General features: G+C 42.3%; 1 protein-coding gene across 14 annotated transcripts in view; it reads right to left on the reverse strand.

The window, feature by feature from the left end:
* The window catches only part of CLIP1 (CAP-Gly domain containing linker protein 1), a 543,241-nt gene that overhangs the window by 87,674 nt on the left and 434,956 nt on the right, over positions 1–20,611 (reverse strand). For all 14 annotated transcript variants that reach the window (XM_069214950.1, XM_069214948.1, XM_069214943.1 and 11 more), the window contains one exon: positions 17,673–17,725. In XM_069214950.1, coding sequence (XP_069071051.1) covers positions 17,673–17,725 — 53 coding nt within the window. The remainder of the gene's footprint in view (positions 1–17,672; positions 17,726–20,611) is intronic.

A 20,611-nucleotide genomic window follows, 5' to 3' on the forward strand; every position in this document is an offset into this window, starting at 1 on the left:
TTGTTTGTATTAAAAAAATAAAATAAAAAAAAAAGCGTCTCGTGAAAACTACAAAACAAAGCAGGACACTGAGGAAACATATGCAGCCAAAATATGTACAATGCTGTACTAACAAAAATAGTTATTTATTGTAACGTGGATAGACTTTTTTGAGTCTTACCATTGAAGACACACATATATAGCAAAGGAAGCAAGAGTGGAAAGGGAAAGAAAGGGGTGAAATGAGCATTGATAAGCAGCGCAAGTGCAAAGACAGTCAGACAGTTAGCATCCACAAGACTTAATGCATAAAAGCTGAAGGAAAAAGCCCAGCTAGGCCGCTACTCTCAACCTGTCACTTTAACCACGCTTCTCAATAGGAACTCTGGTTATTTGACATATTTGGTCAGAAGTTTTTAAAAATGACTTAACCAGATTTAATGCATATTTAGTTTCAAGACTTTGTACATGTACATATCATACAGAAATTCTTAAATAAAACATGTTAAGATTTTTTAACACTTTAGCAATGTTTAAAACTATCATGCGGTTGGCTCTGCGGAAACAAGCAAGGGATTAACAATGGGTATTAGTTACGCCTTATTGCCACGCTACAAAACAATTTTAATATGTTTGTTTTCTTTAAATATTTTGTGACTGCAGAGAGCCCCCCAGTGTGAGCATGGAGGCTGTAAACTGTCTTAGACGTTTTAAAAAGCATGTCAGGAGACAGTGTGACACCCATCCGTGAGTGCCCACGCACTGTCTGCATTTACAGTTCTTGACGATCACTCCTCATTTCACATATTGAAAGTCACCTACATACACCACTGCTGACAAATGTTGAGTTAGACAGGTTGAGGATTGAGGATCCATGTCAGTAAAACGATTGAGAGTACAGTAGTTGGTACGAGTGGGCATCTCTTTTATACTTCATGCATCCAGCTCTTTCACTATTTAAGAGAACAGGGAAAGAGGGTCCTCCATTAGGGAACACACTATGGACAGTTTAACACCTAAACTAAGTGGCAAGGTACAAAACACCTGTGTGACATTATTCTATGGGTAGAACCAGATTTAGAATGGCATCCTGCAAACCACAGACTATCAAAAAGGCAACAGAGATGTGAACATTTGGTAGCAGACAATCAGATGTGTGCAAATGTGGTCCAAAGACCAGAATACAGAGATGTGTAAAGGGCAAGAGCAGTACATGGGAATTTTTCTCCCAGACGGCCAAAAACCTTCTCAAGCAAAACAAACCATCTGAGGAGCCAAGTTCGGAAGAGCAAGTGCAGAGAAGAATGCTTGAAACAAAATGCAGTCAGGATAATGTCTGCACACAATGAGTGCATGAAACCACGATACACAAAAAAAAAAAGAAAAACCGACATACAGCATGGAGTGCTGCTTAAAAATATAATAATGGGGCAAAAAGAACATCGGGAACGTAAAGCACAAAAGAAAACCCGGTGCAAAATAGACTGCAGCCATTGACTTCACAAACCTAAAATGCAGCTTCAAAACGTGCCACAAAAACCAAAGAAAGAAGTCATCGAAGCTAAGTGACAATAAAGCATAGAAATCATGCAAGTACTTATCCTGCTCAAATATAGGAGATGATACAATTTTTTTATTATGAGCAGATTTATTGCACATGAAAAGTCTAAAATATCTGTGGCAAATAAAAAGTGTTACAGAAACAGGAAAAGGAGAAAAGAAGTCCACCAACTAATGGCGTGCCCATTGTTCTGAGCAAACGTTCTGTCTTCATAGACTAGAAAAATGTCAGTGTTAAAAATCTGAGAAAGAACACAAAAGTAGAATCCTCAGGCATTAATCCATGTTGTTATTGTGTTCTACCAAAAGCTTGACCTGAAAGGCGTAGTTCCTGAGAGGATTGGGCCTTACTTAGAGTTCGGCAGACAAAATTCTTCATCAAACATATTTTAAATGCCACTGAGTATATAATGCACTTGTAATGTAGCGGACTGGATATCACATTTCTGACAGACTACCCTGACTGACATACTCTAAATAAGACCCACGGTGTTCCTGAAGAGATGGTAAATTAGGAGATGAAAACTAAGGAACTAGCTATCAGTGCACAGGTTATGTACTCCTACACTATCACCTGTTCAGTGTTATCCTGAATATAAACACTGTGTATATGATCTTCCCAATAAGTTTGCCATACTTGATTTACCTTGAGAGGGAAAATGCCACAACATGTGACAAGTTATTCTCTATGTTTTCATAAGCGCCTGTTACTTCCAAACTCTGAAGGGGAGGTTTGCTTGAAACTATGGTCATGCTACGGGTCGTTGGACTTCTTTTCCTGTACCAGATATTCTGTTGGATCACAGGTATGTTCTAGTTTTTTTACGCACTTAACCTCTTGATAATAAAAACACGTTTTTCACAGCGAAATAATGCATATTCATGCAACATGGCTTTTGGTGGCAGAGTGCACCATCTCTTTTCAAGCATCCAAAATAATTTGCTTATATGCTGGCCTCACTTTGTTCTTCTGATGAGCGTGTGCAAGTAAGCACCACACTTCTCGGAAAACAATAGTATGCACTGCAAATAAGCTACTAAAAAGTGACCGGCAGGACGGATGTACAAAAAGAGTTTGCACTCTAAGGAAGTGCAGATGTATAAATCAGAACAAGGAACACACTGTGCTTCTTCCAGAGCAGTAATTTAGAGAACCATTTGCAATGCAATGGGTCTCGCATTTGCTTGACTTAGAACTATTAGCGTTGTAAAGTCCTAACCGGACTTTTATTGCCATTTAAAATAAAAAGTAATACAGTTTTACATAAGTGACCCGTTTTAAAGCGCCACACCATGAGCGTGTCAGAGCACACAAAATGAAACAGAAGTTCGCTCGCAGTCAAACATATTGGCAAATTTGCAATGAGATTGCGCTGACTGGAAATAAATAGAAATAGTAGTATAGAAACCACGCAGAAATCATGGAGCCTCGTATGTTTTCAGTAGTTGGCCGGTGCACTCAAGGAGGGCTAAACAACGGAAAAAGCATGACGTATGCATGCCTTTCATAAATAAAATCAAGTGATATTTAAAAGGCAAGCCCACAAACCAACAAAACTCATGGGCGTGTGGTGGGTGTGGTTAAAAGCCCACAGAGAGATTACAGTAGGATAGAGCACTTGTGTGCTCGTCCCTAAAAACAAAGTCTCTCAGAGCTCCCTTTCCAAAGAATGGTCCCTCATAGTCATGGTGCTCTTGCATAAAAAGAGTAAACCACCAACGATTAAAAAAGATGTCCTAAGCTCAACTGTAATTAGAAAGGAAAAAATGTTAGAATGTAATTGAAAATGCAGTTGTGCCAATTTAGATACTTTCAGTCAATATGGTGTGCATTGGGTTGCAATTGGTGTCTTGTGTTAACAGCTAATATGACAGAGGGTAAGGACACCAGGGGGAAGGCTAGAGTGTTAAAAAAACCTTGCCTACACTGACTACAGCAGCGCTGTTGATTTGTGGAGTATTCAAAATGGTGGGACCACATAAGCAACAGACTAGCCATACCAAGTGCCACTCATCAGGGGTTAGACTAACGCATTTGGTGCTGGTGTCTGCATTACAGCACTAAAATGCTTAGTCATGCATAATAGAGCCCTGGGTACCACTTGAGTACGATGAGGCGTGCACTAGGGGGCTACATTTAACAAACGTCGGCGTGCTAAAATTTTGTTGCTCTGGCAGTGCTTGTGCTGCTGATGCTGCCCAGAGCCTCAGACAATTGCCTTACGTTAATTCACAGGAATGGGAGAGGTGAGCACTGGTGTCAGTGTGAAAGCGGAAAGTCTTCTAATCAGTAAATGTGGCCTCTGTGCCTCTCTGGATGGACCACATGGTCTATCTAAGGGGACGCCTTTCTGGATGTACCACGTGGGCTAAATAACGTAAGCTTGGTTCGTTTGAACTTTCAACAGCTGGATCATTATTATTCGGATGGCAGTGTCTCTCGATTGGCCAAGGCAGACTGAGGCGACAGATGGCAGCTTTGTTTTATTTCCATGACGCGCCTGCCACCAAAACAGATAAGTGGCACCTTTCACGTATGACTCCTCACATTGCTTTGTACTGTAGCGGACAGAAGGCCTTGATGCTCTAAGGATTTTGCCTTCCACTACATTTCAAACCCTGCCAGTCCCCTCTGCAATCTCCCATTCCAGATATAATTTTGGCTGGCTGCTCGGTGATTAAGACCGTATCCTACCAATGCCCATACCTACAGCTTGAAGAACCAGAAAGGAACAGGAAACACTGTTCAGCCGACTCAGCTCTCTTCTGCAGCATGAGTCCTGTCTACAGCAATGCTGTACCAGTGAGCACCATGGTATTTAGTTTTTTAGGTGACAAGACTGCTTAATGGGTCTAAATGTTGGTATGTACATGTTATGTGTTCTCTAGAGAAACACTTTGTGGCTGAAAGTATGTAATTTCTGGTAGGCTATTAAAACAAGCATTTGCAATACAATGGGTCTCACATTTGGTTGCGTTAGAGCTATTGGCGTTGTAAACTCATAACCGGAATTTTCTTGACACAAATTGGTCAACCCTGCCTCATAATTTGGTCTTTTCCTGCCAACTAATTACAGTGGCCCTGCATTTAACTAAAGCACTTCCATTTACCTTCTTCATCTATCTGCAGCCAAAAATATAAATGCTACCATTTAGCAATCTAATTTAAATCTGCCTTGTTAATTCCCATAGAATACCACTTTCTCCACCCTACTATCAGATTTGCTGGCTGGCTAACACAATTCCCAAAACAAGACAGCCACGGGGGAATAACGAGAGAAATAAACTACAAGGGTCACCCAAACATATCAGGAGTGTTCAAACAGTCATAGTGTAACAAGGATATTAGGTTGGCCTGAATCATGGTCATAATTTGAATAAGGAGAGATTAATAAAAAATATACAATCATCATATAAGCCCAATAAAAACCTTTATCAGAAATAAACGTTTGGCATTAAACTTTAATGCTCAGAACAGTCCCTAGAGAACACCACAATGAAAATAGAATTTGTAAGAAGCATATAGCTAGCCCCTAGAGGGCATAACTACATGAAACGAAAATGACCAAGTACTGCAGTGCAGCCATATATTTAGCCCCTGGAGGGAGTAGTGCATTACCCTTTTCAGAACTAGTAGAGCTACTACAACAATATTACAAACATGACCCTTAAAACACAAACTACTCTCAGCTGTAAAACAAAAGTTCCAGTCATGAGAGAAACTAAAAAGTCTCTGAATGGAGGGAAGGGTTATTATTTTAGAGTCACCACTAACCTAGTGTGAAGATCCAGACAGAAAGACCAGGTTGTTGTGGTGAACGTTTTGAAGGTGGTCCCATTGTCCTAGGACCACCACAGGCTAAGTTATGAACAAAAATGTTTTCTAAAAGAATGCCCTGCAAAGCATTATGGGACAAACGAGTGCAGCAAATATTGTAGTATGTTGACTGCAATGCTCAGAACAGCCCCTAGAGGACACCACAATAAAAATATCATTTGTAAGAAACATAGGGGGTCATTCTGACCCTGGCCGTCATGGACCGCCAGGGCCAATGACCGCGGAAGCACCGCCAACAGGCTGGCGGTGCTTCTGGGGCCATTCTGACCGTGGCGGTACAGCCGCGGTCAGAAAAGGGAAACCGGTGGTTTCCCACCGGTTTCCCGCGGCCCCAGGGAATCCTCCACGGCGGCGCTGCAAGCAGCGCCGCCATGGGGATTCCGACCCCCTTCACGCCATCCTGTTTCTGGCGGTTTTCAACGCCAGAAACAGAATGGCGGGAATGGGTGTTGTGGGGACCCTGGGGGCCCCTGCAGGGCCCATGCCACTGGCATGGGCACTGCAGGGGCCCCCTAACAGGGCCCCATTAAGATTTTCAGTGTCTGCTTGGCAGACACTGAAAATCGCGACTGATGCAACTGCACCCGTCGCACACCAGCAACTCTGCCATTCGGAGCCGGCTTCCTCGTTGCTGGGGCTTTCCCGCTGGGCAGCCCAGCGGGAAAGTCAGAATGACCGCTTCGGTCTTTTGACCGCGGTATGGTCTTCTGGCGGTTCCCAGAATGACCCCCATAGTCCCTAGTGGCCATAACCACATGAATAAAGAATGGCACAAAGTAATGTATTTATTTAGTCCCTAGAAGGCGTAGTGCCTTACACATTTTCAGGCCTAGCAGGCCGACTTTAATAAAAAGGCACTTAGAACAAAAACTACTCCAAGCTGTAAAACAAAAGCTCCAGCCAGAAGACAGCTTAAAAAGGGACTGAATAGTGGTAGAGGTTATTATTTTGGGGTTCCCACTAACCTAGTGTGGGGACCCACAGATGACCTGAACAGGAAGAGTGTGGCATGCTGAATGTTTTGGTGGTGGTCCCATTGTACTAGGACCACCAAAGTCTGAGTTATGGGCAAAAATGTTTTGAAAAAGAATGCTTGCAAAGCATTTTTGGGCGACTTTTCCTGAGTGCAGTGAATATTGTAGAACGGCTCTCCCGCTGAGCCAAGAGAGACCCGATGCGGATTTCTGTGTTTTTTAGTAAAGCTTTTATCAATTATAAGTGTTTTTGGGAAAGCTATACAACAGGAAGGGAAGAGCCAAAATAAATGTCTGATTAGGTAACAGTGTGAACAATGTGACCAGCGCTCCAACACCACTGATGGAGTTTGCGCTGTTGGTAATGTCAGGGCAAAGTCTGCCATACAGCACCAAGGAAAGAGACAAAAAAAAAAAAAAAAAACCTCAACGAGGAAATGTGCTACTCTTAAATAAAATGGTTATTACAAGTATCCCTAACTGCATATCCATAGCGTAAAAGAACTAAGTACAGATGTACGATGTTGCTTAGCATAGATTCAGCAATATTAGGTTACATCTTGTGTGATAGGGTCCCTTTATCCTATGTAAATAAACGGTGCCCATTTATATGAATTTCTACATCGAGATGTCCACAGACATGGGGTTATTATATTTGTTAGGATGCTACAAATGATTTGAAAATATATGTTGGAGACCTACATTCCAGATTATTGCACAAAAGGAAGTAATGTCTCCTCTGACTGATTACATTATAAGTCGTTTTTTTCTCTCACTGTGTCACTCAAATTGTGACCTATGTAGCAAATAAATGTCACTCATAGAAACACTGAAGTAATGGAAATGCCCCACCTAAGCATACTGAAAACTTGGCAGCTAAGAGATTCGCATCAGTGGCTACGAAAGGACTGAGAAGTCTGCTGGCCTTGTTGACTAGGTGGAAAAGGATGACGCGGATAGTAGCCCCTACTGTAACCACAGAAGGAGTGAAAAGAAGAGTGTGGCTGGTGTGGGGCCATGGTGAGTTCCAACGACTGGGTGGTGACAACACGCTCCTTGAAGGGAGTAAGCGCCAAATTGGCCTTATAGCTAAACAGGCAAGTGCCATCGAAGGGCATATCCATAAGGGATGCCCAGACATGTTCTGATCCAAGTCAGGCGTTGTGACTGTGCGCCACAGATGTAGCAATGGAGACTTGAGAATACCATTGGGATCAATCAAAGGGATACATTCTTGGACTCCTGTCTATCTATCTATAATGTGCTATGGTTGTATTGTCTTTGAGGTCCTCATACTAGTTATCTTTGGAAAGGGTTCTTCAAGAGGATCAGCGTAACCAGAGGGATCCTCCCCAGTCATACCCCCTATACGGCCTATCAAAGAAAGTAAGCACCGTTTCCAACCCGGGTGGTCTGGTTCACAATGCCGATCCAGCTCTGTATCGGAGCTGTGAATGATTATGGGGCCAGAGGGCCTGGGGACCAAACTCTGGCAAAGGTCATGAATTTGCAACTAGTGTTGATCTGGATTCAAACAGCCTGACTGGTGCCAAGTGCGAACCTGCTGGAAGAAACCCAGTTGGGACACCTCCTGAGCCATGAGGCTCAAAGGTGCTCCACAGTGATCTGGATGCCCAAATATGATATGCATGGCCTAATAACACTTGAGTTGGGTGGGGGGGTCGCATCAGCTCCTGGAAATCCATAGAGGCAAAGACAAGACCCAGACTCAGGCTACACAGGTGGAGTGCGGGAGTGGGGCCTAGACTGGTGGCATCATCCCCACCCCTTGTCTGTTGACTTAAACTGGCACAGGAAGTTGAAGTGCTCTTCAACTTTGACAATAGTCAATGAGAATGACTCTGAGAGCAGGCCTGGGACCTTCCACACTACTGGGATCTGGAGTGGTGTGGATTTGCCTTATGTTGAGCCACCAGGATCTTCATTGCCTGCTCCCGAAAAGCCTTAGGATTCATGGTGCAGCAGTTGGAACAGGGCCTGGAGTCATAGTCCGGCTCCGGCACCACAAGCAAATCAAGTAGGGGGTCTGTGCCCGGAACTCAGCGCCACTTACCGAAGTACAGGAGTACGGCTCAAGGTTTTCTGGATCCAGTCTGATGCTTGGGGAATATTTTAAGGCAAGGAATCTGCAGCTAGAAGTGAACTGCACTGAAATGAAGTTCAGGACACAGTCAGAGATTGAACAGACTGCTTTGGAGTCGTTGTGTACAATTTCTGCTTTCTGCTTTCTGCTTTATATGTTTGCTACTGCTTGATAGTATTGATTAAAGTATATTAAAATATGACAGACCCAATGTTGAAGAAGAAAAAGTTAACCATTACTGCAGTTCTTCAGCATTGGTATCTTTCACAGATTCACATATGAAACTCCCTCACCCCGTTTTTAATGTGACTGTTGCACGTGGGTATTGATACCAACAAACTCAGAAAATCTGTCAGTTGCAGCCTTTCAGGAGAGTAGAGACGGTTGCCTATCGCCTCTGGTTGTCCAAAACGTGAGCCATGTAATGAGGTAGTAGGATGTATGTGGTCTATGGATGTTTCCAATGTTCATTTGTGTTTAGGTACACTGCTCTGTAACACTGGATTCCGAGGGTTTGCAATCTGATAAAAGGAAATATTCATGAACAATCCAGGCACCAAGAACTAGTAATTCTATCTCTAAGATGATAGATTTGGCCAAAGGCTTCTAAAGCTGTTAGGGGGGTCTAGCTGCATGAGTCTAATCAATACTAAGATCCTCAGATCTGTACAAAGCCAGGAGCATCTCTCATCGCATCGGTACTCCACTTTCAATAGAGCGTGAAAATGTCACCTGGTATAAGAGATTGGTGCTTTGACTCCAAGGATTACTTATAAGTGTGTGTACGTGCAGAGAGAGACTACCCTAATAAAGAGGAAGCAGATGGTGTGGAAATTAAAGCGTGGCGCTCAGACTGGCTCAGAAAAGCTTGGCGACTGCTCTCAGTACAAAAACCCTCTTAACTAGATGCAACGTTTTTTGTCAAGAAGCAAAGTCCTAAATCTCCGTTGGTACTTAAACATGTTAATCCATATCCCATTGCCCTGTGCTCCAACAGATTTATATGAAGTTGTTTGCTGTTGTATGCTCATGGCAGCTCACACGAGCTCTTTAGATTCAGACTGTGACTAATGCACAGCTGACAAACTAACAACCAGCAAAGCAAATTACTGTACTTTAAACAGCAATTTCCTATCCTTAGTCCACTAGATCACGCCCTGACACATGGTCTTGGTCACAAACATCAAGTCTATCAACTCCCAAGCGCTGTGCCTACTGAGGAAAACAAAAAAGGGCTGCAATCCCATTTTAAAAAGACCTTCATCAGATTAAACAGGACTACTGCATTAAAGGTCTTCGTATAATGCAACAATTCCATGATTAGAGCTTGCACTCCTCATAATCCAAATTAAATGTGATACTTGTCAGTGGCTTAGAATTTAATTTATAATTGTATATAGACATTGTATGTTCACTTCAGCAAGAAGGATTTATAAATGTTATTTAAATATGCTAAATGTGTAAACTGTGGTATATGCCAAAAACTCATACATCGGCAGTGCTTGCATTTTCACATGTAGGTTTTAGTTCATACAAAAATCACATGGCATAGATTCACATGACATACTCTGCTCTTCTTAAAGAAATGTTTTAGGTTTATCGTGCCTTAAGCATCGATTTTCATACATTTACTTTGCATCAACTATTAATGTACTGATTTCAATATTAAGTGGCAGGCCATTGTAATGCATCTGCAGTACCGATAAATGTGCGTTTCAAGACGAACACCACATTCCAAAAATAACCCCTTGGTATAAATACAGCCCCAAGTCAGCCTGCATTACGAAGAGCAGTTCCACTGATCCTGTTTAACTCAATTACAGTCCAATTACAACTAATTCCTCGCTCAGTAGGTGAGTTTCTTTGACCTTTATGGAGTCTGCGGGAGGGTGCTGGGGACTGCGTCATTCCGGCAGCTTGGAAATGGTATACCACTGACAGAAGACGCAACTGTGTTTACATAAAATGTACTGCGTTTTAATTTTGGTAAAACAGGTGTGTACTCCACCTAATGCCTATACTACCTATATAGGTTTGACAAGAAAATGCAAAACTAACTTTAGAAAAATAAGTCTGAACACTGGTGTTGTGAAAAAATACCACCAGAAATGCATATTCGAGCCTGATATCAAAAGAAAACAGCTGGCTTTTATTCTGCTCTCATCTACATACAATCACTTGTCTATTTGATTTGCTAACACATTAATTAAAATGGTTGTCGCTGATCTGCCAGTCTTTCCTTTGTGCAAACGTTAGGATCTCCCAAAGAAGAAAGGAAAGAACTGAATAAATGTCTACAACCATTTTGGAAGTGAATGATTTGCAACTACAAGGTGGGCCTTCTACAGTGATTATCTCGGTTGAGGTCGTGAATAGCCTCTACGCATTATCTATACAATGCATAATAGTGATCTAATAGGAATTCACTGGATATGCTGTATTTTGCCACTAATGAAGTAATATTCGAGAATGGCGATTGTTATGTCAGGATAATAGTGACAGTAGTGATGTTATTCCCTCAAAATAAACTGCTTTAACACTGATATAGGACTTCTATGGAACCACAGTGCATGCATACTACTTAGGGCACTTGCAAGCAGCTGGGGTGGAACTGCTGAAGGGAAGAACGCAAAGAGGTGGAAGGAAGATTTTAAAAAACTGACAAGTGGTTGTATGGACACACTAGTATAATTGTTCTTGGAGCCCATCAAGAACTACTCTCTAGAGCCGAGACCACTATGTGAGAGACTGAAACTTAATTTCTAAGCTCTCCATTTATATAAACAGCAAGTCTCCAAGTCTCAATTCCCTCATGCAAGGCTTGGGATAAAATAGGAGCCTCCAACCTTCCACAAATATAGGTTTGTTCATGTTCGATACTGTCCAGTATTAACTTGTATACTCAAGAGTCTGAAGAGCGCACCAACAGCAATATGCCTCACATTAAAGTACTGACTTGGAATGTGCGGGGACCCTTCCTGTCAATATACTATCTATTCCTACCTCAGACAACAGACCACACACATTGCCCTATTACAAGCATTCCACCTGACGCGCATAGAAACTGACAAGCTCCAAGGACGCCGGCGCAGACAGGTCTACTTCACAGATTACTCCTCCTATGCTTGCGAGGCCCTGATATGGATCCGACCTGGGATCCCACTTGTAAGGGAGAAAGAGGTGATAGATCCTGAGGAGCAACATGTATTAGTTAAGGGACACTGAGACGGCAAGAACATCCTGAACGGCAGCATATATGCCCTAAACACAGACCAAGCCCCTTTCCTAGGTAAACTCTCTGATGTGCTGTCCCACTGGAGTGGGATCCCTTGGCTTCTGGGAAGTGACTTTAATAGTGTTTTATACACAACACTTGACCACACATCTCCACCTCTGACCCACACTGCTGCATCCTATCCCTTGCAGGTTGGCTGCACAACTGACATCTACTGGATGGTTGGTGCTCTTGCAATGTTTCTTCCAGGGTGCATTCCTTCCACTCAGCCCCACATGGGCTGCATGTGTGGATTGATAGACTGGTTTGCACTGCTTACCTTACCCCAGCCATAACACATAACTACCTAGGCCGCACTCATGCAGACCATAATCCCAATATTTGCAACTTGTCTGGGATGCCTATCCCCTCCGCCCACCACACCGTCCCTATGCGGCGAATACAGCCTGCAGGACCTGAAGACCCTGCAGTTCGTGCTTCTGTTAGCCAGATGATTGGCAATTATTTTGACCTTAACAGTGGTTCCGCTAACTCATGTTCCACGGAGTCGGATGCCTTCAAGGCCACCCTCCGGGAACACTGTCTGGGACTGACCTGGAACATTTGCAGGTAATTAGACAAGAAGATACTTTCTGTGGAGCACTGGCTATTACATGCACTGATACAAGACCCCAATAGCTGGCCATCGCTTGTTAAGGCCCAAAAAGAACATTCAGAGATCCTTGAAAGACTATGCTGCCTAAATTACACTGCTCACTCTACAAAAACACATACCACAGCGAACAGGGCTGGCTTCCTCCTTGCCAGACTGATAAGACAGGACCAGCCTCACCGACCCATTATGATGCTACAAGTTGGATGCTGGTCCACTACTTTTTACGCAGCGTGACATACACGACGAATTAAAACACCACTACACAGAACTTTATCACTCTGTCACATTGTCCACTCTAGACGATAATGAATCCTTTCTCTCCAAAACATCCTTCCACCAAATTATACTGGACCAACGATCGGAACTGGCCGAGCCCATTACGTTGCTCGAAATACAGGAGGCTATTAAAATCCTAACCACCCGGAGATCACCTGGTCCAAACGGGTAACCAGCAGAGTTTCACAAGGCATAAGTGACGCTGCTTGTACCCCGCGTGCACTCACTCTATGAGGAAGCCCTCTCCACCGCACGCCTTCCTGACACTTTGCTGATCTCACTACTCAAACCACACAAAGATATATTCTTTATTCAATTCATACCGACCGCTGGTGCTATTAAACTCAGATTACAAGATATTGGCCCAAATCATAGCAAATCGCCTACAGCACCTCTGGTCCCCACTCTAGTACAAGCAGACCAGGACAGCTTTGTACCGTGCAGCTCCACATCTCTTAACATATGACAACTTTTCAGCATCCTTAAATATGCGCCACCCCGTTGGCCACAGGCGGGCTGGGCTGTTTAGTGCTCGACCTGGAGAAACCGTTTGACTCACTAGAATGGTCTTTTCTACATAGGACCCTGTAAAGGTTTGGCCTGGGACACTGGTTCCTGCGGCTACTATACACTTCGCCAACAGCTAGGGTTAAATCTGGCCTGGGCATGCCTTTGGGAGATGGTACTCACTCAATGTCCTTATATGAAGACAGTCTCCTTATTTATTTGAGAGATTTTTCCCAGTTCCCCACAGTTATGGTTGACATCCTCACCACTTGTGCATCCCTATTCAGACTAAGAGTCAATAGGGTCTGAGTCATGCCTTTTCCCCGTTAAGGCCCAACAATCCAAACCCCCTCCCGCTCCAAGCTGCCCCCTACTTACACTGGCAGCCCAATACTTTCCGATACATGGGTGTTCATGTTTATCATTTGAATCCAGACTTATTTGATGGGAATCTGCCACAAGCTTTCACTTCACTCAAACCCCAGATGACATTCTGGAAGACTCTGCTTTTGGCAGTTACGTGTCGCGTGGCTCTCACTACAATGGTAGTCCTTCCCAGTCGTCTGTACTATTTTGTCAACCTTCCTCTATACGTCCCTCCTCCTTCTTCCGTTCTTTTGAACATATCCAAGAAATTGTCTGGAACGCTTCCCATTGCAGAGTAGCCCTTTCCAAACTCTACAGGCCGACTGACCGACCAAGGAGGCCTGGCACTTCCTAACTTGGAACACTATTGACTGGTGGACCAACTGCAATGGGTATCGCAATGGTTGGCCTCCCGTCAGTTGAGCAACAGCTGCGATGTCTCCAGCTTGGAATCTTTCTAATATATTACACCTGTTATACACCTGTGCCAGATCCCCGTTCCTCAACCTCTGTTATTGCGCGTGGCTTATCGTTGCTTTCGCAGATGATTGAATCTCACTAAAGCAACAACCCTTTATGCCCCTGCCATTTTTCTCCTGGGGACACCACGTGGCCCACGCACCTATATAGCAGAGGAACTGACAACATGGCACGCCATGGGAGTCCATACACTGGGTGACTTAAAAAGACTATGGAACACTCCTCCAATACAAAGCCCTTATGGAGGGAACTGGCTTACCCCATCGGAGTGCTGGGACAGTCATGGGGAGACCTAACTCAGGAACCTCCCACAGAACTTACCCTGCAATACTTGTATGTATTTGGCAGGGGTAGACATTTGGTACGCTGGTTGACAGACTCAATACGCCACCATACCTCTCTACCACTCACACCTCTCTGTGATCACTTGGAGACTGATCGCGGGAGACCATTTACGCACAAGGAGTCTACCTTATTAGAAAGTCCAATACGAGTGCTGTATAATGCTCGGTTTTGGCTGATAGAATACTATATTACCCAGAAAGCCTACCTCACCCCAGCCAAAATCAATAAATACTTTAACCGTACAGATGCTGAATGCCTGCGCTGTCACTTAACACATGCAGACTTGCTACACATGTTATGGACACGTCCATACTTACATCACTACTGGAGTGTAGTGACGAACCGACTATCTCACTGCATGAACCAAAGCATTCCATTCACTTGGGATTCTTTCATACTGGGACTCTTTCACAGGGTAAAAAAACTGAGTCACATCCTGATTTTGGAATCTGGGTCTTTTACTAGCTAAATGATTTATTACCCGTAAGTGGCGAGCCTCTGACCCACCACGCGATGATGTGTGGCTGCAATCCATGTCGGTCTGGGCACAGGCAGAGAGCATCGCCCTCCACAGGGAAGATAATCTCAGACTGCTCAAATACCCAATAGCCCCCAGCAGGGATGCAATATTGGCGGATCTGCAAACAACCATACCTGACAATCCTGAGCACTTAAACATACGGTCACTGAGAAACACAGCGATTCTGACGGGATCTCTGCTACTACATACACAGCCGGGAACACCATGCCCATTCCAACTATCCCCTTCTCCATGCACCTCACAAAGCCCCAGATAATTCAATGGTCACTCTCCTACTATCATTGCAGTTGAACAGTACTCTGTTTTTCCTATAATCGAGTAGTACTGACCTCGTGGTTTGCCTGCCTACAATATTAGCTATAAATTGCCTCCTTTTCTTTGGTTTTCCTCTACTCCTAGTTCAACTAGCCATGTGACGCTTTCACTTTGAAACGTTTAAAATGTCTCTGTCGCAGTGCAATGGTGTTATTCCTAACCACAAAGACATGTATGCGCTCCTGCTCAAACTGTACCTTATTTCTCAGATATTTTATGCACTCCCGATATGGACATGAACCTTGCCTATTTTCTCTCTTTCCAATATATGCTATAATGTAAAGATGGGTAGTCTATAATCGTGCACGCTGTACGCCATAACGGACCTCTACTCCATAAGTATCATTATGTGTATTCCACTAACTGTAAGAATGTAAGCACCGTCACACAATATAATGTTTGAAAAAAAGAAAAATGCAATAAAACAGATTCAAACAAACAAAAAACATTACGCTATACTCTTGCAGTGGCACATTCACTTTCTTCACTGGAGATTGGCAATCAGAAGTTCTTCAGACGTCTGTGACGTTAATTGGGGATTTGTCAAAGAAGGCTGAAAACTGCTATGGCAGCAGAGCACCCCCTTCCCCCAAACACATATTAGAGTTCCCTGTCTCCACCACTCTGGTGATGCATTTTCACCATAAAAGCTTCTGTCGACACAAACGGAGCACTTTTGGCAAAAATATAATGAGAGATGAGCAACTAGTCATGTCAGCCACTAACTAATGCTCAAGGGGAATCCTAATCTTAGAAATGCAACAGGTTGGCATTTCATCAACTGGAACAAAGTCCCAACAAATGACTGCTGAAGGCTGAAGGTTTTTGGGGAAGACTGGGTGGTGACATTATCATTCCTATCAATACTATATCAAAATAACTATTTCATGCTTTGCACACTCTCCCCTCATCTTGACCCCACTGTACTACAGAAGCAGGGGGGCCTTTGTTGTGGATGCCCACTATTCCAAGAGGAAAAGGACTACAGTGATGGAAAGGAGAACAAATTCCAGCACAACTGCTTGCTAACTCATAGTTGGGTCTGCCTTCAGCGTGCATGGAGAGCAGACACTGTTACAAAGAACTACAAATCAGACAGTACAATTCTTTGTAGATGGCTTCAACTGATTCATTCAGCAGTTTAAATAAGCATGCAACCATCAATCAAAAATAAATGTAGCAAAAACAAAGGATGGCAGAAATAGGTGGCAACAACTGAAAACAATCACCAGAAAGGATAGTGCTGCACTGATGATTAAAAAACAAAACAGTTACCTACCTGTAACGTAAATACAGTTCTTCAGCTTTGTTATCTTTCATAGACTCTCATGCTTGAGTTAACCCCAATGTCAGGCTTGAAACCCTTGGTAGTCCATGTTAACACAACAGTATTCCACTACAACAACCAACATTGAAAAAGCCATAAACTCAGTAGCCTATTCATCTAATTTTGTGACATTAAGTCTAACTAATCATGTGGATGAGCTCCTAAACTCAAGATATTTCTAAGCCAAATGAGGTTTGTGGTTGATGACCCGCAAAAACCTTTCCTGCCCCCTCCTCCATGAGTGGAAATGGTTGAAAAGATCTCTTCTTGGAAGACCTGGCCATACTGAAGGAGAACACAAAGTATCTGGATCACTCACCCAAGCACAAAAAGAAGTGCAAGACTCACCCTCTACAGAAAAGGTAGGTGTACTACCAGAGACAGAAAAAAATCGAAATTATACTGAAAAAAACTCTGAAGAAGAGCAGAGAGGATCTCCATTCGTTGGTCAGAAATGTGGAAGAAAATCTGACAGTTGGTGCCTCTATGGAAGGTTGAATCTCTGACACCTTCCAACTGATTTGTTAGGCTTCGGGTCATAAAATGAGGTGGATGGACTATTGGTAGTCTAAAGGCTGTTTTCTATATTGGTTTCTCTACTGGAATATCGCAGGTATAATATTAATTACTGAGCCTCATGTCAGAATTAATTCAAGCATGTAAATCTACGGAAGATCCAATATTGGAGAAAAACAAAAAAAACCACAACACGGGTAGATAAGCCTACAGATGGACAGACACAAAGACTGATAAATTGATGAGATAATGCAGCCCTACAATTTAGCACTCAACAAAACAATCTGAATAAAGAGGATGGTAATAAATACCTTCGGTAAAAAAATAAAACAAAATATACTAACTACAAATAGGGGACTGCATAAATATTTCAGGTTAGACTCCTTGATATAAAATTAGTTTGTCACCCGTCTAAATAGCACAGCAAATACTGTGCAACCTTTTTGGGAATCTAGGATTAGTCATTTGTCTTTGTGAGTTGTGCACTGAAAACAAACTGAAATAAGTTCTACATTAATAAATATTAGACTTGATAATATATTGTTTAGTCCTTGGCACATCATAAACACCTGCTGATTGTGCTCAGCTCGACTAGTCATTATGTATTTTGCAAGTTTTATAAAACAGTTGAATAAAAAATAAAAAAAAACTTACCTCTTTTTCATTTCTAGCAGCTGATTGTTTAGTACAGATCGTTCTCCTTCAAGCTAAGTGAAACATAAAAATATTGTATAATTATCTGAAGGGTAAATTGAACTACAGATGTGCTAGAATTTCAATATTTGTAGAATCATTGTACAGTACGCTTTTCTAAACTCACCTTTCAAAATAAAAAGTATGGAAATGTCCTGTATTCTAAGAACACAACAACATTTTATTTCCTACCTATATTTATTTTTATGGCTACCAACAGTTTTGTGTGGGTTTTGAAAATATAATTTAAGCTTAGGAAGATTAATTATCACAAATTCTTCAAAGTGGAGCTTGAAAGACAGCCTGCAAGAATAAATCTGTTTTATACTACGTAAGATGGGCTGTACTAATTCAAAAAATTCCGCAAGCGTAAGCTTGCTGGAAAAAATGTAGCAAGATGTAAAATCTAAATAAATGTAAAGCATTCCCATCCTTTCCAAGAGACGTTCTTCTTTTGCAACGTACATTTTTCCCTTTTGAAATATACTGAATTCATCCACCCTTTAGCAACAAAAACTGCATCCTGGTTCACTGAGGACACACTTCGCAGATCACCGCTCTGAAATCCTATTTAAAAGCACAAAAGGTCTCTAAATAGGCAGTCTTCCAAAGGATACCTGGAGAAAAAGGCATGCTCACACTGAGGCTTTCAATTACAGAAATTATCTTCAATTACACAGTACAAATTGAAACCATCTGTTGGCTAGCAAATTTTGAACTGACTGCGAAAATCCTAGCAAAATAGAGTGGCAGCGAAAGAAACGTTTTTAAGGACAGGACACCAGCTTTCTATCTTCACTGCCTCCACGGAAGGCAAAGGTTGTAATCAAGTAAAAACATTGAAATGGGCAGTCGCAGGGTACATAAGCGGGGGAGGAATGCTAAATAGTCTTAATGAAAGAGGATGTTGAGTCAGGCTCAGATAAACTAGTATTTAACATCTTCATGCTGTCTGACCATTGAAAAATGTAGGTATGACCTTTTCTATGAAACACTTATGCATCCCTTTTCTAGTACTGTTGTTCCGTATGCAGTGTCGTCTAGCATAACAAGTGTCTCCAATAGAAAAGAAAATTGCAGGTACTAGATGCTTAGAACTGCAGGCAAAATGGAAGCTCCCCTCGGTGGATTCGAAGAACCAACTGTATGCAGAGGCGAGATGAGATTGTCCTCTCACGGAGACCCGATCACGGAGTAATGATGGCGTAATGATATTTGTGTTTTGACCACGGACTCCACGTTGCACTTAGCCTAGCACCACACCGTCACATTAGTGACCAACAACTACATTTTTCTTATTGACTTTATTTTAGCATTAGCCACTGCCACGTTAAAAGCTGCAAGTATTTTTCCACGTTATACAATCTGCTCGTGTTTTTATTCTGCATGTTTGTGTGTTCGTTCACACCACGGGCTTAGGCTGATAACAACGTACTAGGACTTCAGAGAACGGTTGTTTTGATAGAGGGCACCTTGGGATTTTGGCCAATCCCCAATGTGTTCTTTTCAAAGCTGACCTAAAGTAACCAGCATTTTTTTAATAATAAACTTATGCAGTGGGAGGGAGTTTCTAGAATTCTCCTCTCTTGTTTGTTCAAAGTATAAGAGGCCGAGACCAGATAGACCGGGGAGCGACTCAGATCTCGGACATGCTCAGGATGCAGAGGTGTGTCATCCTTCCTGTGAAGATAATTGATCTCTCTCTCTCTACGATCGATTCTGGGATCTGATGCTGATTAGAAGGGAGATGAAGAAGATTTGCCCCTGCCTCATGGTGATGCATTTTTTAATTCATTATTTGCTTTACATAATAGAATAGATACATATGTATGCTGTGTATATTGCAGTGAAGAATCAGTTGTACATGTTTTCATTTCATTGCTGTGACCATTTTTAAACGTATGCTTTCAGCATGCTAATCTCCTTTATGAACCTTGCACAGTGAATTAATAATTGTCTTCTTTAGACTAACAAGCGCATTCCAGAGATTTTTGTCAGTGCATGAGTGTTTCAGCTCGATCCTTAGTGAAGCAAAACATTTTGCCATAGTCGGACAGTCTAAAGGGAGGTTTGGAGGTTGAAAGTGTACGATTTAAAAATGAAAATATGTGTGGCAGAGTGTCAAAGGAAGCATCCCAAACCTTTTCTGAAAATGCATGTGAAATTAAAATGCCTTATGATGTCTTGGCAAATGTGTTTTCTTGTTTATCAGGACTTTCTAAATTTTGGAATGGGTGCTTGGATAAAACAGAATTAATAACTGTACTTATATGTTTAAAAAAGGTGCTTTTTGAAGGAATGATGTCCCTTTTGTTCTTGACAGGAGGGTTTGGATACTTTTGTCTGCTTACAGAAAAATGCAAGAGAGCTGTAAGCGGTTAGAATATGAAAATAAGAAATTAGAGAAACAACTTGATGACACAAATACTGTAAATCTGCTGTCTTGTCAGAGTAAGTTATTACAGGATAAGGCGGATATCTACCAACCTGTCGCAGGGAAAGCTGATTTTTCACATTTCAGTAATGAGGAGGTTAAAAAAGTTGGGGGCCAATGTGAGCTACATGAGCAGAACGTAGTGTGTGCTCAGCCAATATTTAGAAGAACAATACAGAGTAACCCACAGATTTTGGCAGGAGTTGAAATGCATTCTTTAAAAGATTACACCCAGCAAGAAGTTAAGGGTGTTAAAGATATATTCACAGAGCTTTTACAGAGTAAAATGTGGCCAGGACATAGATGTTGCTACAGGTAAAACAAATTATTTTGGAGTTTGCTACTCCTCGCATTAAGCAAGAGACACAGCGATTCATGGGATTGTTTGATTTTTGGAATGAGCATGACCCTCATCTGAGTACAATCTTAACCCTTTGGTACAAAGTGACTAGAAAAAAACATGAGT

Source organism: Pleurodeles waltl, chromosome 11, assembly GCF_031143425.1.
Source record: "Pleurodeles waltl isolate 20211129_DDA chromosome 11, aPleWal1.hap1.20221129, whole genome shotgun sequence".
NCBI lineage: Eukaryota > Metazoa > Chordata > Amphibia > Caudata > Salamandridae > Pleurodeles > Pleurodeles waltl.